The 15,230-nt window shown below is 39.0% G+C and overlaps 1 protein-coding gene across 1 annotated transcript; it reads right to left on the reverse strand.

Annotated features, from left to right (window-relative positions):
• Nucleotides 1–8,442: 8,442 nt before the first annotated feature.
• Nucleotides 8,443–12,374, reverse strand: LOC146324609 (galactose-specific lectin nattectin-like). The gene is made up of 5 exons (XM_084722034.1): nt 12,299–12,374; nt 10,609–10,709; nt 9,902–10,036; nt 9,664–9,775; nt 8,443–8,507 (listed from the first exon to the last, which is right to left on the reverse strand). The coding sequence occupies exons 1-5, from the start codon at nt 12,372–12,374 to the stop codon at nt 8,443–8,445; spliced, it is 489 nt and encodes a 162-aa protein (XP_084578160.1).
• Nucleotides 12,375–15,230: the final 2,856 nt, after the last annotated feature.

The raw sequence follows: 15,230 nt of genomic DNA on the forward strand, positions 1-15,230 counted from the left end.
AGAGATACAACATCTGTCTGGTCATAACTGGTTTTAACAGCAACAAACAGAGGTTAGGAACAGCTTCAGTGTTTTCCAGGTTTCTGCTGTTTAAAACCAACACAGTGGTGTGTGCGTGTGCGTGTGCGTGTGCGTGTGTGTGTGTGAGAGAGAGAGAGAGAGAGGGAGAGAGAGAGGAGCCAGAGGTTGTTTCTGTGAAAGACCGTCCTGCAGTCAAACTGTGAGGAAGACGTAGAGCGGGGTAACACTTCACTCGGCTTTATCCGAGTGTTTTAGCCAATGACACACAGCAATATCTGCTATTTAACAGCTCAATAAAAGTTACACTTGTACAGTGCTGTTGCAGCACAGGGTCACTATGACAGTATTTCTGTGGTTAAAGGAGGAGCGTGTACGCTGGAATACGGCTGGTGTGAAGTGCTACCTGTAAACTGCCCTGTAGTTCATATAACAAGTTGTCTCCTCCCCTCGCTCGCTGCCATAGTACTGTTATGTACACTGATGATTAGCTAAATCTGAGAAAGCGCAACGTTTCTACTAGTTCTAATTTCTATTGTAATTTTTTAAGAAATATGTAGATTTGTGTCATTTTTTTTCGTTTTTATTCGCCTGATTTTTGACATGAGATTTGTTGGCTGTGTCTGTTTGTGTCTGCACGCTTGTATGTTCTTTGTCCTCTTTTTTATTTTTTGTCAAAGGGATAATGCAGGTTTTTTTGAAGTGTGGCTGTATGAGATATTTATCCACAGTCGGTTTATTACCCACTAGGGCTCCAACTCAGGATTATTTTCATCATCGATTAATTTGACCTTTTTTTTTTCTTGTCTAGTTGTTTTGTCCATAAAACGTCAGAAAATTCAGAAAAATGTTGATCAGTGCTGAAGATGACGTCCTCAAATATCTTGTTTTGTCTACAACTTAAATATATTCAGTTTACTCTCAGACAGGAATAAAGAAACCAGAAAATCAGAGAATTTGAACATTTTTACCAATACGATGACTTCAATGAATGAGCTAAATAGTTGCTGGTTAAATTATTAGTAGATTAATTTCCAGTTAATCCTTGCAGCTCTGTTACCTTCAGTTGATGTTGGTCCAAACACCCTGAGTTTGGAGAAGCAGCAGTGGTACTGGTGTAGGAGGCTGAGTACTGTACAGCTGTGGACAGGGTCAGCAGACATACATCGCTCTCTTCAAAACCACCAAACAGAACATATGAGTTGCTTTTCTACCGCTGCCTCGTTCGGTTATATTCAGTTATTGTATGACTTCAGTGAAACCAAACCAACTCCTGAGTTCTTCTGAGTCCAGATATCTGCATAGATCATCCACCCACCACCCGTCTCTGACGTCTGTGTTACCTTTTAAATTCTGTCGAGCAGCACGAGCCTCCAGGAGATTTCTTTTTCTTTTCAGATTAACTGCAGCTCAGCCCTTCTGACTGCATCACTACCTTGATGAGAGCGATACACGGCAGAAAGTACTGCCTGACAGAAAAGTAAAGCGGTTCAAGTATTTTAAACCACCATCTAATGTCAGTAATGCACTGACTATGGGTTAGTACCTCATACAACCCCGCCCCAAAAGCCCAAACTGTCCTTTTAAGTTGCAGAGAAGGAATCAGGCTCTTCTGTCAGTCTGCTGGAAACTGTGTGTCCAGCTTCATGTGGCTCAGGACACCAAACGGTCGGCTCCACTCATGAAATCCCACAAACCAGCTGCAGGTCGAATGTTGAAAAGGGAAAAAAAAGTGTGTCATGCATTTCCCAGGAACTCCTAACAGTTTTTAGTCTTCTCATGTTTCAGTAGTGTGACGTGTCTCGACTCCACACTTCATTACTAAACCAGACTTTAAACAGTAAAAGTATGAATTGAATTTGGTAAAAATGATCTCAAACAGTTTCTGGAGTTAATAGAATCAGCTCCATCTCTTTGCTGCGTAATGTGTGGATCATGATAAGGTACTATAAAATGATATATTGTGAAGTCAAAGCTAAGGCTGATCAACATGTCACTGGTGTCACAGATTTGTTTCTTCATGTTCCTGTTGGCAGGAGAACATCAGAGGATTTCATCTCCTGTGTGTCATCTTAGAGGAATAAGGCAGGAAATGTTAGATTATTCCATGAAAACACCAAAGCCAACATTGTGTTTGTCTGTTTCTCAACACTTTCTGACTTCCTGTGTGTGGCTCTCATCTTTAAGCCCATTGGTTCGTGCTGAAGATGTAAATCTTAAAAAATACATAGACACGGCACAGATTTTTAGCTTCAACTGTTTTATTATCTGTGAGTGTGAACACAGTTCAGAACGAACACTGTTGTCTTCTTTCTTCATGAAATGAAGCCACACTTTGGACCGTCTTCCTCTCCGCCAAGACTCCTTGTTGCAGCAGCATAGACGCAGGGGTTGATGTCATTGTTTTGCGATGTGCAGCTGTGAGAAAAACATATCTGCATCGATAAACGGAACTGATGAGCTTGAAGGAACATGATTGCGATGGATCAGGATCATTTGGAACCGGTTCCCCTAAGCAGCAGCCATCTTGACTGTTGACAAAAATGCCTCGATGGCCAATAAAGTCACATTCATCTGTAAACTCATCGTATCAAAAACCACCCCATATTTAATGAACGGTTGTGATTGACCCAGCCAGATCCAGGACTTAGGGACACCTGTCTGACAGGAGGGGGGCAGGCTGATCCATCAGATCATATTAGAACACAAGCTTGCAGATTCGTCTGGTTCTCAGGCTCCGTCCAACACTGCTCAGACGATATGTGTAATATTTGGACAACAGTCGAGCTCAGAGGTAGGAGATCAGTTCAGTGATGGTTTTGGTCTTTTCATGGGGTTTTACTGCCAATAAGAAAAATATGGAACTAGACTTCCTGTGGATAAAAACAGTGATTTTCAAAACAGAAGTCCACACATTAAACTTCATTCTTCCTGTGCTGAGAGGCAGAGGTGAACGTTGAAGCATTTCACAACAAAACTGAGTCAAAATCAACTGAACATCCGAACCAGGAGCTCATGTGGAGCTCGGAGGGTTTCTGCTCCTAAGTTTCTGTTTTAGACGTCTGTGATTGTGAGAATGATTTAAGTTGAACGACATGAACCAGAAGCAGGACCTCATACAGATTTCATCAGCTTTTCATTATTTTGTCTCTTTTTAATTTGTTGCCGTTTGTGTCTCAGTGTGCCAACATAAGTAACAGTGGAGCTGTTGAGCGGGTGTATAAAGCTTATAATTGTATCTAATGTTTAAAAGCTGCTTGATTTTTTTTGTCTGTGTAATAAGTCAGGTGAAGGAAAGAGAATTTTGCTGTTTGTTTTATTTTTCCTCTCTGTTCAGCCTCAGTTTTGTTTTATTTCCCTGTTTGTATCGTAATGCAATGACAGTAAATGGACGTGACTACTGCCTCTCATCCTCTGTCGCTGGCTCTTCCTTTAAAAACTTTTCCTTTAAAAAGTTTGGGAGCATTTTATGTGCGATCTGCAGAAATATCGTTTATCCCTGAAGGTGCATGGAGATCAGAACTAGTCCAGTCATCTCCAAATCTCCAATCTCTCTGTTTTTTTTTGACATCAGGATTGTCAGTGTCAACATTTCTACTGTCAGTATTGTAGAACTGAAAGGGTATTTTTCAAACTGGACCCAGGGCCAGATCTAGAGGAATATTTATGGGTTGCCATGGAGACATTAAAGGGTGGCTAAAATAAAGTATATATGCCAAATTAATTGCAAATAATCACATATCAGTAGCTGCCACCTCTCTACATCCGCCTGTCTGGACCCTATTTTTCCATGAAATTGGTAAAACTGGCTGCAAGTGGATCCTCATGAGCAGTTATTCCCGTCAAAGTACGTCCACCAGGAGGTGTTGTTATTCAAAGTGTCTACAACATTATGGAAAGGACCCATTTACATGAACTGTAATTTAATCATCAATCATATATATATATATGTATATGTATATATATATATATGATGATGATGATGCACACCAATATAGATTGATGTGTGCAGGATGATTCAGTATTAATAATCCAATGTCAATTCTTGTATCTGTTTTCATAACATAATACTGTTTTAATGTTTCTCCTATATGCAACTAGAAGTGGCAGTAAAATTAGCAGTAAATTAACACACTTGTGAGTAAAGCGTGAACAGAGAGGAAAGGGGCTCAGTCTTCAATTTATACACTTTATCTTGTGCTGTGGACGCTTCATATCCAGGTCTGACTATGCGAGACAACAGCAGTATCATGCTGCATGCTCCATTTTTGGAGGAACTCTCCCTTTTATAGGTCAAAAGCTGTTAAGTCCATTAAAAGGTGTGTGAGAGTTATTGTACAGTAATAAGCTCTGAATTGTCACTGTACAAGGCACATTATGTTCATCCTGTCTCTGTCTGATCACATGGAACAAGTGCTGCATGAACTTCTGTCAGCTCACTAAGGAACTTTCAATAAACTGCCGGTTGAATGACGCACAGCCAGTGTTATTTTCAGCGCCTTTGTGCTCACTCTACATGCGAGTACATACTTCATTAGACTAAGTTGGTCTCATGGAGCACATCTGTTTTGATTGCAAATGTGTTATTAATTAATTTTACATAAATATTTGAATAAAAATGAATTGCAGTTTGTCAATAGTTTATGTGCCATGTGAACCACTGACTTCAAAACAATACTGAATTCTATTACACTGGACAAATAGGCCCCCTTTCTCACCAGTTTCTTTGTCTGCCATCAAGTTACAAAGCAAAAAGTCAAATTGTGCTTTTTTTTTTATTATTTATTTTTTTCCATTTAAGCACAGATCACTCAGACTATGTACATCAGCACAAGCCATGCACATTCTCCAGCCTGTACCACGTTTGTCTCTAGAAGTCTCTGGTAACATGCACATGTGATGTGCAGAACTCTTTGACAGCATACTTAAATCCTGTATTTTTCAGTCTGAGTATGGTCACAGATCCACAGAACCAGAAGTAAACAGGACCTGGACGATAAAACTAAATGCATTAGCTTCTGTTAAATAAAAAAAAAGTTTTTATATTGACACATGTAGGACATAATGTATGTTGATACTGTTATAGCTGTGACAGGCCAATATCAGGCCAATAATATTAATTGACCGATATGTCGATCAGGCTCTAGTAGTAGTAACCAAACATACAAGGAAATATTCTTTTAAATTTGGTGTGAGAATCTGTCATGCATAAATAAAGTCATTAGGATGTCAAAATGTTCAGGTATGACCCAAATGTTTTCTTCATTCTCTATTACGAGAAGTCAGTCAGTAACAGGAAGGATCCAGAGCCAGTAAACTGCATTTACAAACTCTGAGCTGAAAGACCTGAAAGACGAGATGTTTGGGAAGAGGCAGAACTATGTTGCTGCATGTGTGTTTTTAAGTGGTTGTTGCTCCTTTGATGAGCCTCTGTAAATGAAGTCATTAAGATGTCAAACGACAGAAAGAACAGACAGACAGAAAGACCTGCAAGACGAGCTGTCAAAAACCTCAAAAACAGTGTAGATTAACATAATGTTGCTGGCAGTGCCAGTGGCAAGATTCTTTTTTTTTTTTTTAAGGACTTGCCAATTCAGTCTTTCTAAGAACTATAATTGACAGCATTCCCCCCAAAATTTGCATCTTTTCTTGTAAAACTAAATTGCATGTTGATAATAAAATACTGACTACCTTATGCATTTTCTCCAAAAGTGCTGCAGATTACAGTCAGGCCTTATTATATGATTATATTAATATTATGTACTAGAGGGAACGTGATCTTGCGAGAGTTCACAGGATGCGATTTCACGTGATTTCGTGTGGAAGCAGATGTTAACAAACCAGAGACTGACAATATGCAACAATTTGCTGTGGTAAATTTTGCAGCAAGACAAACAGACGCAGAAGTTAAACGTGTCTGGATGAGAAAATGTTTGAGGTGGTGCATCAACACAGGTTGTTTATTCTTCAGCCAGAACAGGAGGTGAGATTTTAACTGTCAGTCTGTGAACAGCAGTCAGCTGCTCTGTCTCATTGTAGACTCTCTATCAGCGTTGTGGTGGGTGTGACGTTACGGTCGGTGTCTGCTGCGTACATGACGTGACCATCATGCAGAGTATGTGTGTGAATATGACTGGCACAGAATCGGATATGTGACGCTGACTGGCTGGTCAGCAGCCAGGGCTGCTCACTCAGAAAACCATCCGGATTTGGTCTTTTTGGTGGTCGAGCGGCGCATCTTTAGTCACGTGTATCGTATCGCTTTGCTGGGTGGGGTGATGGAGGGCAGGACTGGGCGTAGATGCACCAGATCAGAGCTTCTGGAGGAGAATAAACACTCATATTGGCTTCTGCTTCTGTTAGGATCTTGCTATGGTTTTGAGTCATGGATTAGATCATTTTTTGGATCAATAAAAAAAAAAAGGGAGGGGGGGGGGTGCTTTGGTGTAGCCACTTCTTTCTGTCTGCAGTTACCACTATAGTAATAGTAAATACTGTATAATAATTATAATAATGATAACATGACATCAGCTGACACTAAACATTAACTCAGTTCTGCATACAACCCCTAGAGGTAAAACACAATGCACTTAAATACACTAGCTTAGTCAAGACTCCCGAACACGTGTCAGTTTTCATGCTGATATCTCATGTCCTTATGAATTATTGCAAATTTTATTTATTTTTACTATTTTCATAAATATTTGTTGGCTTATAAAATCCAAACAGATTGCTAAATCAAAATTCCAGTCTCAGCTGGGAGATGTGCGCGAGCAGCAAATTCACTACGTTATGCATAGTGCATTCACACGTGCAATACAACCGTTCACATTACCTCACCTAATTCAAGTTTCTCTCTTTTATGGAACTAATACAAGCCTCATTGGCTCGTTCACCTCAGAAAACACACCATCTTTGTTAGTCTGTCTACTCTTCCAACAATCACCAACTCTGGTTTTGGTCAAAATATGAAAATGTGTCCCTCAGCCTACAGGACCCACAGTGCTTGACAGACATTTACTCTGCAACCAGCTTATATCAGAACAAGATTGCATTTCTTTTCTGCTGACAGCTAAAACTTTTTATCTCCAGATAAAAATCGTGTTTCTGTTGACCTCCAGTGCTTAAAATCCTCACCTTGCTGCACATGGACCTGTTGCTTTGGATGGGCTCAGTTCATCTTGATGTCACTGTTTGGTGTAGCTACGGTTGCAGCAGAACACAGATCAGTCACTGTGGGGCAGTAAATTCAAGGTTTTCTTTACATCTCTTTGTGTTGTCCTGTAAGGTGTGGCACTCATATGTGAATAAATAAATAAATTACAAACACAAAACCATAGACTGTAGGCAAGGGCTCCACTGCTGTTGATGAAAATATAACCAGTTTACTTCATCTGTTATTTAAGTGCTTGAAGACTGAATCCTCACTAAAGCATGTGGTCTCAGAAAAGAGATAAGTTTTTGAGATAAGGGATGTCTTTTTTCAGAGAGATAAGAAGTGTCATGCAGACTTCTAGTTTTAGCTTTGAGACATACAGAGGAAGATAGTGCTCATGTGGACTGACTGCCACAATATTTTCTCAGCATGATGAATATAATCCTAGACAGTCTGACATTTGATCATGTGGTCAGTTATAGGTGAATAATTTATGTAAATTTGCACTGTAGGAACAGTGGTTGAATGAAACAAGCCACACTTTAAACATCTCTGACCACCCTCTCACTCCACTCTCAATATTTCCACATCTATCTTCATGAATTAAGGGTTTATTTCTGCCAGAGGTGGTGATTGCTGAAACAGTGGAAAGATGACCTAAAAAGTTTTGTTTTTGTTTTGATTGTCAAGATTGAATGAAGCTTGTGTCTGCATGCATGTGGGCGTCATCAGTGCGCTCTGGTACTCAAACAAACGTCACTTCACCTTTGCTATTATATGGCTACTGCAACATATGTCTGGTAGTTGTTGTATTTGGCAGGAATTGTGGAATATATAAAAAAAAAATGTCTAACAAATACACACACAGGTAAAATGGAGAGGAATTTCGTTACAGGAACACATTATGCTTAGAGATTATTTTTATTTCAGTATAATTGATTATTTAGGTTTTTTATTTGCGCATTCATTTAGATTGAAAATAAAATGTGCGAATATATGATGCCAAATGAAAAAAACACAAGAAAAATAATTTCCCTAATAATTTTTCCCTTTTTAAATCACAGTTCAATCAGTTTGGTCAGGCAGTTTCCTGTAATACAGAAAGTGATATTGCTGTTAACTGATTTGGATGATTTTGATTTGAAACCATTAAATTGAAAGTGAATCATCAGAGCAAGTTTGTTATTACAGTATAACATCAAGAACAAATTGACGTCATCATGGTGGAAAAGAAATCGTAGTAATGACGGCAGATGGTGGGGGAGGCGTCACCATTTCTTGGCACAAACAAAAGGTCTCCTGTAGGAACACGGGCGATCATTCCAGTAGGATCCTGTAACAACAAAATGCTCATTGACAAAAACAGCAGTATGGAAGTTTTAAAGTTTTTATGACTTGTTTAACTCAGGGGTTTTCAAATTTGGAGGCAGGCCCTCCCACAGGGGCCCAAATATTTTCAGTGGTGAATGTAATTTAAAAAAAATATTACATTAGTTATTAAATTATTTATCAAAAAGAGAAATGTACACATAAAAAAGCCTGATTGTGTGATTTGGTTAAAGAGGTGCAGTATTTTTGGAGAATTTACTTTTCAATCAACAATCATCAACATTTCTTACCATTTTCTGACATTTTAAAGAGTAGGGCTGCGTGATATGGGAAGAAAAGTCATTTTGTGAATATTCATTCATTTTCTGTAACCGCTTATTCCATAAGGGTCGCGGGGCTGCTGGAGCCTATCCCAGCTGACTATGGGCGAGAGGCGGGGTTCACCCTGGACAAGTCGCCAGTTCATCGCAGGGCTGACACATAGACAGACAACCACTCACACTCACATTCATACCTACGGGCAATTTAGAGTCACCAATTAACCTGCATGCATGTCTTTGGACTGTGGGAGGAAGCCAGAGAACCCGGAGAGAACCCACGCAGACACGGGGAGAACATGCAAACTCCGCACAGAAAGGCCCTGATCGAACTCAGGACCTTCTTGTTGTGAGGCGGCAGTGCTAACCACTGCACCACTGTGCCGCCCCATTTTGTAAATATTTTGACTGACATTGCGATTGCAATAGATTGCTCTTTTTTTTTCATTTGCTGAGGTCTGTACCAAACAGACCTTTCATCTTTCTTTCATCTGGAGAACAAGATTTTTAGGTCAGGTCATCTCTGCAGCACCACCCTACCTTATAATGCTGTTTTCTCACACATTTTTCCCTTTTTTTTTAAAAGAATGTGATTTACCTCTGGCTCTACAATTTAGATTTTGCACTTGACCATATTTCGATTTCGATAATATTGCAATTAATTGTGAAGCATCATTATAAACCAAACATAATAATAAGTTCATCAAGAAAATAATCGAGAGCTTGACAGTGAAAATAACTGATAATTGCAGCCCTAAACTATAAAAAGCATTATTTCTGGTATACATGTTTTTTTTTTTCAGTTAAAAATGCTATCAGTAAGTTATTAAATAATATTTGTACCTCTAAAGTTCATCTCTGTGCAGTCTTCTCTCCAAAAAAGGTTGTTGGGCTCCCCATGACGCCAGTGTGTGTAGTCAACCCTCGTACCATCAGTCCACATCCATGCTCTCTCCTGGAAGAGAAAGCTGATTGCTGAATAGCTGCACTACTTGCAGATTACTGATTTGCTTGTTGATGTTTTGGAAGAGCTGGTCATTGGTTGACCGAACACAAGTCTACTAGTTTAAAAATGTCTCACCTGTATGGCATCAAACAGCCCAATCCAGGTAGCTTGATGTGAGCGAAGTGTCCGGTAAATCAGGCTCCTAATGAAGGTCTGTTCATTCCTGCTGTGGATTGAGGCCAGGTTCCCGCCAAGATTACGGCAGATTTTCTGATGGGGGGTAGAAAATGAATATGGAACATCTTAGGGTGTCACAATTCTTCAATCTTCGGCGATTTGATATGACATTAAATTTTAATGTCACAATTAAATTGTTTGGATTTAAAATTTTCTTTGCACTGATGGTTATGCAATTGTTAGACAATTAAATTTTTACTTGTACAGATCAACAGGTGATTGGGTTTATGCCGTGACACGTGTCATTTACATTTTGAAATTCTTCTTGAAATAGATTTAGAAGTGTGATACAGCAGCCAGTAACCCACACTGTGTTGTCTTTGAAGGGTTGTACTTTTCACTCGTGACACTCGTGATGCTGCAGGTTGGTGGGGGTGGATGGAAAAAAATACTGGAAGAATCATTGACTCTGTCTTGATCATTGAAATTGAAAGCTCATTTCGATTTATTTTTTCCGATTTAATAATGAAATTGTGACAGCCCTCGTAACATCTGAGAGCATGTATGCAGAGAGGAATGAGGAGTGAAATACAATCAAGCTCTAAATAGCTCAAACATGATCACTGACTAACCTGAGGGTCAATAAATAGTGATTAACTATGTACCTCTGCATCAGCCATGGTTCTTCTGCTGTTTTGAACAATGAAACAGCGACTGCGATAAGGAGTCCAACCAGAAGGACAGCCTGCAACATACCGGTTGTGTTAGACAGTTTCAAGTTTTCCCAGAGTGAATTTAGGCACAGCCAGTCACCCACTGCAGCTCAGTGTATGACACCAATGTAAACACTGTTTCTTTTTTGCATTAATAAGAGGAGGTGATGTTGTGTTGGTGAACTGCTGTGGGGAATAGAGAGGCGAAGTCACACCTTCTTCGGTGGACCACAGTAGGACCTAAGGTTGGAAAAAATCTGAACTGTAGTCTACGGCGAGAGACGAACATAACTGTGCCACAAATTACACACATGAAGTTTGTCACTTTAAAAGACAAGTTTACAAGAAGGTCACCATTTGTCATAAAACCGCAGAATTATCAAACTGTGAATACATAATTAGACACACTACACATCCAGAAGTTGTGCAAGCGAGGCCGTGACTTCCTCCCTTCAAAAGCTAACATTAGCCAGGGAAGCTACGATACCTGTGTGTTTTCATTCCGGGATGTGGTCACACCTGTAGTGGGTCTTACTTGTTCTTTCTTCCTCCTGGCTGATAAAAGGACCAGGAGTCACTGATAAAACACTTTGGGCAAGATAACGTTACGAGGGTCAGCGATGTGGGTGTTGGTGATGTATGCTGTGCGAGATGTAGTACACTGAACAGTTTCACATAACACTAAACTAAACTATGACAAACCTACCACAAACTTAGACTTCTTTGTCTTGTAAAACTGTGTTTCAATGTTACAAATGTATAATTGTTGGCAGGATCAAAATATCATTTATTTTGTTGCCATTGAACACGCTACATATTTTTTCCAGGTAAGGTGCTGCAGGGCACATCGGAAGGAGCATAACTTCACCTCTCTATCACTCTGGGGTATTCAAGCAAACCAGATGATGTAGTGTGGTCTGCTTGGACATCTGTCATAATTAAATATTCAACATCCAAGCATAAATAAGTTGCAGATACAAACCTGTGTAATAGCCTGTTCTGAAGGATCCCTGTGAATAAAACAACACATTCATTAAATCTGCTCGGAATTTGCACTTTGCAGTTTTTATTTTAGCATCCATTATCTGGAACAATTTCTTTTTAGTGTGGTTGCTACACTGTTGGCATTTTGTAGAGCTCATTAATGAATAAATTGTTAACTGTAGCTTTGAAAAGCTTCACATTAAACAACTTTTAGGAATTTAATCAGCACCTCCAACTTCCTCTGGCTCAGTACAGTTGATGGCTCCAGGATTACCTCTTGGTTGCCATGTCTGTAACGTAACCTTGTGCATATATTTTGGAGCTTAAGTCGTCCCATAACTTTACAGAAGGGACGGTTTAATCTGTAGTTTTTTTTAGGTATGGTGTGTTGCCACTGAGCAGTTCTGTCCATCATTAGAACTGTAACTAATCATTGTTTTCATTAATCACTATAGACTTTGTGTGTTTGAAGTTGAACTGTTAATATTGTTATAAGATTATACTATTTTATATTAATATAATATTAACATTTGGTCAAAAAGGGTTTTGACAGTAGTTTGTTAGTGATGTACTGCACAGTGAGACTAACATACAGTACATTACACACCAGTTAGATCTAGAACATTTTGCTAAACACTAGCTTAAAACTTCAAGAACATTTTACTTACAGTTCCTGAGATCAACAGTCCCCCCGTCAGACAGAGGAAGAACGCAAAGTGAAAACCTGGCGCCATCTGTGGAAAGGCTTCCATATTAAACACATAGTTGCATATTGTGGATATTCGAACATGTGGAGTGTGCCAATAGAATGATCTGTTATATTTCAGATATTTATTTGATATTAGATTGCTTAAATTTTACTTGATTGGTCAATTTCCTAATGAGCAATTAGGTAATAATCTTTATAAAGAATATTAGCTGATATATCAGTATCTGTTTTTTTTTTTTACTCCCTAACATTGGTTTTGGCATCAGCCCCAAAAATCTAGTATTGATTGGGCCCTAACATGTAGTAAACACTTAAGTTTTAACATTGAATGTGGGCTAATTATTAGATTAACAGATAAACCTTTGACATTACAAAGGGCTGCTAGTAATGATTTGTATCAATTAATCAGTCTTTGATTAACTGTATCTATAAAATGACAGAAAGTATTTCACAAATTTTTCAGAGAGGAAGATGATGTTTTTAAATTGCACTTCTTTTTTTTTTTTACAAGACCAACCACCCAAAAACTAAAGGTAGTTCATTTAAAATGTCACAGAGAATGAACGATAAACAATTGAAGTGATCAGCTGATTCCCAGAATAGTTTCAAATTAAAATTCTGTCGATTAAATAATTTCTAAATTGACCAATTGTTTCAGGTGTAATTGTCAAATAAAATAAAATTTGAAAGTAGTTAACCTATGAAATATTACCTTTGCTGTAGCGATGCCTGATGCAGAATGGATGAACAAATCACAGCTTGTTTTGGAAAAGGACAACCTGTCCGTCCATATATATACACACCTGACCAGCGTGCACTGACCTGGATGTTTAATAGGTCACGCTCAAATTATAGGCCATGCTCCAGCTGTGAGAACAAGGAGTCACACCCATGTTTGTATATGAAATTCTTTCAATTTCATTTTGGCTCCTGGTTACCAAAACATCCAGTTTTGCTCAGTTGTAAAGCAATCAAATTTCATATTGAATCTCTTTTAATATGTAGTTAAAAAAAAAGCATAAAATGTCAGGTTTCTCTTTTTTATCTTGGGTTTGTGGGCTAAGTTGAAATTGTGTGTTTTTGTCAAACTGGGCCACACACAGTGGTGAGTTGACATTGAAAGGATTGAGCTGACATGTCAATATCAGGAGACACTGCGACGCATGTTGCAATGTTTTTAGGCATTTTTTGCAATGAAATTGCAGGAACAAGTGAAAGTAGCAAAAGAAAGTTGTGATTTTTTGTATCACTCATTAAAATCAAATGTAATTTATTCCAGGGAGAATAAACTGCCCCCTGTTCTGAGTGTTCTCAGTAACCTCACCAAAAAGGCTGAGATTTACAAAACTTCTGAGAAAATCTGCATTATTTATAGATGAGTGCATCTGGTGGGTATTGCACAAAGAAGCAAAGTGTTTTTGGAGCTCAAACTCAATCAAAACGGCACAAATTGCTCAAATATAAAAGAGCACAGTTGGTTCATTGAAACGCACGTGTATGATGTCTGTATGGGGAACTGCTATGACTGGTAGAACTCACAGGATGCAACAGTGGTTAGTCAGATTTGCAATATTGCAAGGTTGTGCAGAATTGGCGGGGAGTGATCGAATTTGTGTGTGATCGCAACTGCCTGGAGGGACTGTCAGATATATAGAAGATGCTGCCTGTAAAGTTATGTTTAAAGTTTAAATAATGTTTAAATTTTCATTTTGGCACATATTGGACAACATATTTGCCAATGATGATATAGACCGATATTGCTATCTGATTTTGGGATAATATCATTCGGGCTCTAGTAGTAAATTGCATTTGCAGACTTAGAGCTGTTTTGGGCAGAATGGTGTTCTTAGATAAAAGCAAATGTTCTTTTAATTTTTTTTGCCCCTCCCTTGTTGAGAATGGCTCATAAATAAATCAAGTCATTAGGATGTCAAAAGGTTCAGGTATGACACAAATGTTTCCTTCATTCCCCTCTATTACGAGAATTCGGTCCATAACAGCAGTTATACAGAACCAGTAAATTGCATTTACAAACTAACTCAGAGCTGAAAGACCTGAAAGACAAGATGTTTTGGCAGAGGCAGAGCGGCATTTTTGGATGTGGTGAAATGTTCTTTTGAATTTGTTGCTCCTCCTTTGATAAAAATGTGTCATACATAAATCAAGTAATTAGGATGTCAGAAGGTTCAGGTATGACACAAATGTTTTCTTCCTTCTCTATTATGAGAAGTCAGTCAGTAACAGGAATGATCAGAACCACTAGTGAACCACTAGAAATTGCAAACTGTGAGCTAAAAGTCCTGAAACACAAGCTCTTTGGTAGCTCATGCTCTGCAGCATATTCAGCCAGAGCACCTCTGTGCTCCATCAGCGTAGTTGGTACCATTCCATCTGGTAGGAACATCTTGCTGTAGATGTTTCTTCCGAACTGTGCCTGGACGTTGTGAAGGTATAATTATGCAAGTGCTGAGTGCTTAAAATGCCCAACAGTCCTCCTTCCAGTCACCGTAGCATCAAAGATGCTTCACAGAAGACAGGAAACCCTCATTCACAGCCAGCCGAAGTGTGTGCCTCATGCAGGTCAAACTCGCCAAGTTGCCCTCATCTGGTGCTTTGGTCGTATTCCTAGTTTTGTCTCGTAACACCACATGCACCCTGGTCTTTCCTATGTCCCACTGTTGCAACCTTGTGTCTAATATGGCTGTTAAATTGGCAGCAGTGTGGGCCTCTAGCATTTGTTGACAGTGTATCAGGACTTGGTGTTGCTGGAAATTTTTGTCCGCCCACCTTCAGGCTCACACTTAAGGTCACATCAAGGTCACATCAGATCTCCAACTGTCTGTATAGCTGTGTGTGTGGCTTGACACAAGATTAAACAACT

The sequence above is a fragment of the Lutjanus erythropterus genome, chromosome 6 (assembly GCF_056507025.1).
Source record: "Lutjanus erythropterus isolate fLutEry1 chromosome 6, fLutEry1.hap2, whole genome shotgun sequence".
Taxonomy (NCBI): domain Eukaryota; kingdom Metazoa; phylum Chordata; class Actinopteri; order Lutjaniformes; family Lutjanidae; genus Lutjanus; species Lutjanus erythropterus.